The sequence below is a fragment of the Nannospalax galili genome, unplaced genomic scaffold, assembly GCF_000622305.1.
Source record: "Nannospalax galili isolate Female #2095 unplaced genomic scaffold, S.galili_v1.0 scaffold769, whole genome shotgun sequence".
NCBI lineage: Eukaryota > Metazoa > Chordata > Mammalia > Rodentia > Spalacidae > Nannospalax > Nannospalax galili.
Genome location: NW_008360306.1, coordinates 970,126 through 979,452, shown reverse-complemented (window position 1 = coordinate 979,452; position 9,327 = coordinate 970,126). Strand labels below are relative to the sequence as shown.

Below are 9,327 nucleotides of genomic sequence, written 5' to 3'. Positions count from 1 at the left end.
TTTTGGACGGCCTTGGCAGCGGGGAGGAGAGGCAGGCCGGCTGTGAGGCACAAAAGAGATATCCTTTACTGCACCACAGGCACAGATGTAACGCTGTGCCCCTCTGCGGGTGGGGGCCGACTCGGCAGATGGCGAGAAGCCGCACTGGTGACGGATTGTCTATCAAATGGCACTTTCTGAGGGGCGGGGGAAGTCCGTGGCCCCCAGGCACAAAGAGGAACACAGGGGGGACCCCCATTTTGCAGGCCTCAGTCCCTCCCAGAAGTGGGAAGGGGGAAAGGCAGGTTGCCATGGGTGGATAGGCGGAGTATTCTTGCTCACTCAATGGAAGATGCGCTCCAAGTCTTGGGAGGGGAAGGGAGGTGGCCAAGCCCCGGGAGTACGCAAGGAAAGATGAAGGGAAGCGCCGGGATGATGGAGGTAGAGCGAGGGCTGGGAAGGAGGACTCCTGCTTGGTTCAGTTCAGGGTGTTGGAATCGCTTCTCAGCGGGTCAGCAATGCAACTCTGCGGCCACCGAGACTTAGTGACAGGCGCAAGCCCCGCCCTTTCTCCTCCCTAGACCTGCGGGCTTTTGTTATGCAGATGGAAGCAGGAGGTTGAGCCAACGGAGGAGGGGTTGCAGGGAGAAGGAGGAGAGACGTGGTGGGGGGGAGATAGCGGTGGGGGGGGAGAGGAAGTACAGCTCGTGCGACCAGCCCCCTCTTCCAACGTCACATTGTGCGAGAGACAAAACCCGGGCGCGCCGGAGCTCACACGCGCACGCACGGCAGACGACCCGGTCGCCTCCTCTCTGTCCCCGGCGCTGCTTTGCTTGGCTGGGGCCGTGGGTCTCAGCCGGCTCCAAGCTCAGTCCAGAGCTAAGCCAGGTGAAGCCAGCTGGGGGACCACCCTTCTTTCTCTGCCGAGCCAGAGACGTCCCATCCCATCCCCCGCCCTGAACTCCAATCTCTCCCCACCCCACCCCGTGGGGGTTTCACGCGGACAGCGCCCCGGAGCCCAGGGTGTGCCTTCCGGTTTGGAATCCGCGTTTCAGCACTTCGGACAGCGCCCCGGGCTTGGTGGGCTTCAACGATGGCGAGCGTGCAGCAGGGTGAGAAGCAGCTGTTTGAGAAGTTCTGGCGAGGGACCTTCAAAGCGGTGGCCACTCCGCGTCCCGAGAGCATCATCGTTGCTAGCATTACAGCCCGCAAGCCGCTGCCAAGGTAATGACCCCATTCGCGATTTGGGGACACAGGGAAGGTTCTCCTTTTCTAACCTGTGCCCCAGAGCCTTGAGGGGGTGGACTCAGGCAGCTGGGCCAGGGTGCCTTGGCTATTCCCATCACTACTCGGTGTCTCCCACTGGAACACGGGAACTAATTGCTTGTATAAGGACGAGGCTGTTGAAAAGAGACAGGAATTCTTTGGCGAGGAGCAGCACTCCCACAGATTCCATACTTCCTGTGCAAGCCTTTTGCCTTCTTAGGGTGGGCGGTGTAGCTGGGGTACGTACTCGACTGGAAAACTTTTCTGCTATCACAGAGCTCAGAGGGCAGGGGGGCAAAGGAGTGGTGGATTTGAGAAGGTTGGGGGTGTTGTATAAAAGATGAACAAATGGTGTTCAGAGAAAGCACATTTGAACCCTCAGCTCTGCAACTAGCTAGCTCCGAATGTTTTGACCAAAAATCCCATATGCTATTCCTTCAAATACACCCCAAACAACACCCTCCTCCTCCCCTTCCTGGCAGTGAGGCTGCTGGCTGTGGTGGTGCTGAATTCTCTCCTCTCCAGCATCCAGAACCAGGACTCTGAGCTAAAGTCAGGCAGCAGTCGTCTAAAATTGTGACGATAACCTTGGAAGAGTTTTATTTGTTCTTATCCCCCCTCCCAAAAAAGAGTCGGATAGCTTTGAACTTGGGAATGATTAAAAAATCTAGGGCAGGGGTAAAAAATGACAGGAAGGGAGGGAAAAAAAAGAAATAAAAGAAGAAAAGAACAGGATGGGGGGGCAGCAGCCACCCAAGACAGAGAAGACCCAGTTCTTTTCATACATCATTCAATTTAGAGGAGTTTGAGGACGAAAGGAGGAAGGCTGTGCCCTCTGTCAGTGAAAATCAAGGCAGTATGAAAACTCATCTTTTGCTGGTGTTGGCTGAGTGGTTCAGAAAGTACAAAGGAAGAAGGAGCTGGGGGGGGGCACTCAGAGGATATATTAGTCCTGGCAGGCTGCATTAGGGACTAGCTTAAACCATGTCTGGGAAAGTGCTCTTACAGAATGCCTGGTCTAGCACAAGTAAATCTGAACTTCTCAGCAAGTGTGGGGATCAAGACTGATTGGAAAAATCATATCTGAAAAAAAATGAACCATACCAACAAACTTTCCTTTGGTCTGAAAGAGGCTCAAGCAGGTCTTTGGCCAAATGGGGCATCCTACACGGGTAATGGGTGCATGGGACACAAGAAGGGCCAGTAGGATGTAGAGGCTGCAAGCAAGAACTGCATGTGCAGGGGAGAGGTGGGGGGTGTGCCCACTGATACGCTAGAGAGGTGGGGTCAGTGACTCAAAATGCCATTAAAAGCTGGTGCTTGTCTGCTAGGACAGAGGTTCTTTGTAGAGAGTTTTGACGTCAGCACTTTTGTGTTCCTGGCTCACTGTCACTTCCACCTTTGTGCATCTACTGTTGGCACACCAGTGCTGCATTGGCTAAAGAAAATGGCCTTGCTGGGGGGATGGGAGAAATTTTGTCCGGAATAAAACTATGGTATTTGGTCCACCCTCTTCCATTTCTTTCAGGCGTACTCAAAGGGGAAAGCAGACTCCTGGTGGGGTTTTAACTAAGAAAAGTATACCTATGATCTACTGCTATTGGAACTTCTGTGGTTCTGTCTGTCTGTCTGATACAATATGCCATTTCCTTGGCCATAGTTTCAATCATATGAACTATCTACAAGGTATCCCAACCCTGTAGATTTTAATTTCCTCAGGCTGTGACTTTTATAAGAGTTCCATGTACCCTCAGTATCATTTCAATCTCGGTGTCTTTTACTGTCCTAGGTTTCTTTCTCTTTGGACAGTACCCATGTCCTATAAGCCCTTGATTTATGTTATGATAGAAGGGCTCTGTTTAATAGTTCTATAACAGGCATGCCCTCTCTGTAGGACAGATTCCAGTTTATAGATATTTCCTCTGGCTCAGGCTAGAATTGCAAGGAGCGTTTATATTCAAGTCCTCGGGAGGACTGGGATTGAGTTGTGTTTCAACAGACTCACCAAAAAACCCACATGATCCCCATTCTCATCCAAGTCAGCTACATCCAGAAATGCTCAATGTCCAGTTCCTTTCCAGCGTTCTATACTCACCGAAGGGTAGAAACCTCATGTTTCCAAAGCCCAGTTCTTAGGAAGAAGATGGGCAAAGACACTCCATCTTATTAGTGGAGACCAGTGACTTCTTTTTGAAGGAAGCTGGGGGCTTGGTCTCATCAGAAATGTTTAGTTGCATGAGTCAAGCCCAACTCATAGTCAGCAGATCAGCACAAGTCACTGTCTGTGGGAAAATGGAGAAGGGGTATGTGAACCACTAGCCAGTTGTGTTTGCTCCACACTTTGTAGATGAGGGTCACTTCCCTGCCCCAAGTGAGCTTCTCCTGAGTATCGTAAGTATACCTCTGAAGACAATTTAACACCAAAATGGAGAGATGCACTTTAAGTTGTTGATTTCACTGCAACATGCAAGCATCAGACAACTGCTCTCTAGGCAGAATCCCCCTTGGCCCCTCCCTCCTTCCTCTCCCCCTGTATGAGCCATTCTTGATGAGGCAAGAGCTTTATCATGTATCAAATTGCTAGCAGATGTCTGACTCAAATGTCAGACCTGTGGAGCATAGTGAGAGGCCGTATATCATAGTGGTTACTTAAGTGCTGACATGAGCATCAGACAACCTGGGATCCTGTGCTGCATCTCTCATATCCTGGGCATCCTGAACAAGTGTTTTTACTTCAATAAGCCTGCTTGTCAGTTTGAAAATCCAAGGAATAACTGTTGCTACCTTAGTAATGTGGGGACGGAGTCAGGTGAAGCTCTCCCATGACACACGGCATACGGCATTTGTTTCATAGTCCTTGGTCCTGTGATGAAGAAATTCATAATGGCTGAAAGGAAACCAGATGCCTTCAGTGCTGTGTCCTCCATGCTTGTTCATGTCTCTCCCAAATAATGCTGGCAATTGACATGAAATTTCAGCTCTAGACAAACAACAAGGTGAAATTAATATACATGAGGTAGAGTAGGGGTGATCCCAAAATTCCCCCTCCGTGAGAAAAAAATGTTTAGTTTCTTTTCTGGTTGCTGTGATAAAATACCCTGACCAAAGCAACCCAAGGGAGAAAGAGTTTATTTCAGCTCTCAGTTCAAGGTTACAGTCCCTTATGGCAGGGAAATCAACTCAGCAGGAGCTTGAAGAAGCTGATCACATCGAACCCACAACCCTCTGAACCATGAATACTTGTGCTCATGTTCTCCTTTTCATTCAGTTCAGAACTCAAACCAAGAGAATATTGCAGCTCACATAGGGTGCATCTTCCCACCCCAATTAACATAATCAAGATGGCCAGAGACCCATCTCCCAGGTAATTATAGATCTTATCAAGTTGACAACTGAGATTAATCAAAATTAACCAGCACAGAAAGATAGCTTCTTTCTCTCCTGATTGTTGAGTTGGGAGGCGGGGCACAGTGAAGAAGTATCTAGATCCTGAATTGATACAATACCCTACAGAATAGTCACTGGTTTATATAGGGAACACTAGGAATTGATGGTACTAAATTCCTTTTTAAAAATACCATAATTTCAGCCAGGAGGCAGCAGCAGATGGATCTTTGTGAGATCAAGATCAGCCTAATCTACATAGTGAGTTCCAGGTCAGCTGGGGCAATAGGGAGATTCTATCTCAAAAAAAAATAAAAAATAAAAAAAATACTGTAATTTAATTCCCTGAGTTTTATTAAATCTACAGTGTGTTGTATAATTTATAGTTCATAGCAAGACTTCTTTAAGAATAAGAGGGAAGCCAGGCATAGTGGTATACACCTCTGACCCCAGCAGGGAGGAGGCAGGAGGCTTGTGAGTTCAATTCCAGTCTGGGTTACATAGTGAGACCCTGAGGAAGAAAGAAAGAAAGAGAGAAGAAAGGAAGAGAGAAGGAAGGAAGGAAGGAAGGAAGGAAGGAAGGAAGGAAGGAAGGAGTTATGAGTAGCTATTTAGGATGGAAATTCTAACAGGGATGATCCTTGGAAAATCAAGACCAGGGTCCCCACAGTCAAACCTCATCTTGCAGCACCTGGCAGGAACTCCCAGGAATCAACGAAGACCAATAACGTATAAGGAGACCTTTCATCCTCACCAAAGGATAGTCACCCACATTTGGCATTAACTTATTTCCTTTATTAATTACTTAGTCTCAAAAAGTTTGTATCTAAGAAATTCCCATTCAGAGAAAACCTAGCATTTGAAGTCAGATCAAATTGCAATAATCATATCAATAAACAGTTATAGCTGGGGACTTAATGAACATGTAAGAGTTATTTGAAATTAGCATATGAAATATTGTCTGTGGATGTGTGAATGTTCGTTAAGGACTAGAACAGCAGCCCCTTAAATAAGGATGCATTCCCTTTGCAATTCTTTTGGCAAACTATTAATTTTCTTCGAAAATCCTTTCCATGCAGAATACTCCAGAAGCTGACTGGAGCCCAATCCCTGTCCAAAGGATCATAAATTCCAAAGTGTTGGAGATTTTACTGCATAAAGGGAAAGATGGCCAAATTGTAAAGCAGAAAAAAAAAATGCCTTTGAACCATTTAATTTGAGACTCCCCTTGGCGCCAAGCAATCAGTGAGCACATTTGTGCTGACTCCATCCTCCGGCTGGGAACAGGCTGAGGGGCAGTTGGGTGGTGTTTTTCTGACAACCTGTGGTTAAAAGCCAGTGTTCTGAGGGTCATAGAAAATGCTTGCCCTGGCAATGAACACATGCTTTTCTCGGGGAAGGGAGTGACACTGCTTAGGTCAAATCTTTTCCCATCTGAAAGATTGAAATTTGTTGAATGGTGCACAGGGGTTAGTGGCAGGGCCCTTTCTGACATTCTGCTGTGTTTGCTTGGCAAATGTGTTATCTTAAAGAAGCAGGGTGTGGAGATGTTCAAGGGATGCTGGATGCTTTGATTGAATGAATATGCAAGATCCCAATCTAGCCAGCGCCAAGCTCTCTCCCTGCCCCACCTCTAGCTCTGCCACTCTGGGGATTCTAATCAATGCTACCAAAAGACACATGCTGCAAATAAACTGTCTCTGGTGTCAGAATGAGTCTCCCCAGATAAAGATGTATGTCTGGTTCAGTGAATAGACATCTTAGCTGGTCGGGGAAAGAGCTTGGACTGAACGCCATCAAGCTTGTGAGTCCCCATTTACTCTTGCCTTAGTCCAGACCACCCAGAAACATCCCCCCAAATCCTAACTCTTATAATGAGGAAAGAAGGCCTTCTGCTCCGAAGGCTCTTAGGCTTGCTGCAGGGGTCACAATAAATTTAAAACCTGTCCTTTCCTTCTGAATAGCTGATCCTCCTTCCTTCCTGCAAGGTAGAAAACTGAGATGGGCTTAGCAAGGTGGGAATTCTTTTTTCTTTTTTCTTTTTTTCTTTTTCCAGAGCTGAGGACTGAACCCAGGGCCTTGCCCTTGCTAGGCAAGCATTCCACCACTGAGCTAAATCCCTAACCCTAAGGTGGGAATTCTTTAATGGCTTGTTACTAAGACTTTTTATGAGACACGAGAGAACATGAGGTGGAGGGAATAGACTGTCCAGTGGAGAGTTATGAAGTTGGATCTATCCAAACTCAAACCTTGCTTTGCCACTTCCCAGCTATGGGACCCGCTTCCACCTTTTTGTGCCTCAACTTGCCTCTCCTTGAAATAGTTCTCTTGTGGGGAACATATTGAGAAATACATGGCATAATTGATATAAAGTGCTTGGCCCAGTGCCTGGAGCAGAATGAGCCCTCCGTAAAGCAGGAGCTCTGATGGCCATGCACTCGTCACCTAATGGCTTGTGGAGGGAGGGGATGCTCAGTCCCTGGCCACTTGAGCTGGCATCACTCATGGATGAGTCTCAGACTCCATAGCCTTACCCCTCATCCATGCCAATGTTCTGTATTTGTGTGTGTGTGTGTGTGTGTGTGTGTGTGTGTGTGTGTGTTCATGTATGTGAGTGTGGAAGCCAGAGGACAACCTTAGTTATTGGGCAACCAGAGGTCATTTCTCAGTGCTATCCACCTTTTATTTTGTGAGACAAGTTCTCTCATTGGTCTGAAACTTTGCAAGCAGGCTGGCCTGGCTGGCCAGTGAGGCCCATGGATCTGCCTATCTCCTCCCCAGCAGTAAGATTACAAATGTGACCACCAGACCTGATTTTTTAAAATGTGGGTTCTGAGGATTTAACTCAGTTCTCATGCTTACAAGGCAAGTGCTTTACCAACTGAGCCATCTTCCCACCCCAAATGTATTAGTTTTTTAGCATGGTTTTGCAGTTCCCTAGAGCCTTTGAGGTCTGCAGAGCTGTGTACAAAATCTGTCAGACCCTCATGGCAATAATCTGAATCAATGCTTCTCACTGTCTGAAGATACTTGGTGTCAAATGACTTGACCTCAATCTTGATTTCCTCATCCATAAAATGGGGCTAATAATAGCAACCGCCTCCAAGAACCATAGAGAAGACAAAATGAGCTAATTTATGGGAAGTGCTTTATGGGACACCGGAAGGACTCAGTTCATGTTAGTTCTTGCTATCAATAATTAATCATAGTTTTTATTATTCCTATGTGTCAGTGCCAGGCCCATCAGGGAGGAGAAGATGCGTGGATCACAGCCCCTCCCTTGGAAAGCTTCAGAGTTTAGCAGCAAAGGAGACTCCAGCAGGAGTATTTAGGACTTCAGGCAAACAGCCTTACATTAATGGGAATGGGAACAGAGAGGGAAAGACCTTGACAAGTCACGGGGACCCTTGCTTTTGTCCACAATTATCCTCAGTTATCTGATTTGCAAAATGGATCTGGCTTTATTTTTTCATTAATTTAATCTATCAGTGTAAGACACGATGAGAAGGAATCGAGTCTTCATGCTCAAGAGAGTCTCAGAGGCCATTTCTTCTCCCAAGAGAAAAAGCAGTTTAAACTATCTGGAGGGGCACTGCTTGCTAATAAAGGGGGACAGCGGAAGGAAACGGCCCATGTAATATCAAATTTCCAACTTCTCTGCTGTTGGCTCAAGGGTGCTGTCTCTGGTGTGGGTCATTAGGTTTCCTGTCCTTCATGGTCTGTCTACAGCTGATATGAAAAACATTCTGCATCCTTCGAGCACCTAGCGAAGATGGGGGATGGCAGTAAGCCCATGGGTGTCAAAGGTAGCATTGCCAGCAGGGGAAAGAACGCACAAGGCTGGAGCAGCTGCATTTGGCTAAAACACTAAGTTGTATTTTCCTTACTCTTTCCTCCGACAATTTTATTGAGATACTACTCAGCACAGCAGCAAACATGCAACAGGATGTTCCTGTTCTTACGGAAGAAAAAAGGCAACGAATGAAGAATCAAGTAATAAATAAAGAGAAGGCGGGAGTCCATGCTTTAAAGAATAAAAGGTGTGGCTGGAGAGGTGGCTCAGTGGCTAAGAGCATGGGCTGCTCTTATAGAAGACCTTTTTCAGTTCCCAGCACCCACATGGTGACTCACAATCATCTGTAACTTCAGTTCTAGGGGATCCAACACTCTCTGTGGGCACTGCATGCACGGGTACACACACATATATATATGTATATATAGGCAAACATACATATAAAATAAAAATAAATCATATATGCAGGCAAACACTCATACATATAAAATAAAAATAAACAAATTTTTAAAAAGAATAAAATAGAAAAAGGAGCACAGGGCGTGGGAAGGAGCCACTTTGTAGTGGTCCTGGACCTGGATGAGGAGGAGTGGGCTATGAGACAGCTGGGGAGGAAATATTTGGCAGAGAAGACAGCCAGTAAGAAAGTCCTGAGGTGGAAGCGTGCTTGGTGTATTTGAAGAGTAGAAGGAGGGTGTAGAGCTGGGTAGAGGGAGCAAGAGGGGAGTCACGGCTATAGATGGTACCTCCAGAGATGGAGTAGGGGCAAGATCAAATGGAATCTGAGAAGCCTGGCAAAGACTCCAATTCTGAGCAGCTCCTGTAGACTTCTCTCGGGACTCTGATACAGCAGGGGTGGGGGTGTAAGGGTGTGGAGATGTGGGGACTTGGGGGTGGTGGGGATG

General features: G+C 47.0%; 1 protein-coding gene across 2 annotated transcripts in view; it reads left to right on the top strand.

Annotated features, from left to right (window-relative positions):
- Window positions 1–576: 576 nt before the first annotated feature.
- The window catches only part of Srrm4 (serine/arginine repetitive matrix 4), a 163,116-nt gene continuing 154,365 nt past the window's right edge, over window positions 577–9,327 (top strand). The window contains exon 1 of one of the 2 annotated variants that reach the window (XM_008824422.2): window positions 577–1,203. In XM_008824422.2, the coding sequence (XP_008822644.1) occupies window positions 1,073–1,203 (131 nt within the window). In that variant the 5' untranslated portion in view covers window positions 577–1,072. The remainder of the gene's footprint in view (window positions 1,204–9,327) is intronic. The other variant, XM_008824421.2, reaches the window with a different exon arrangement.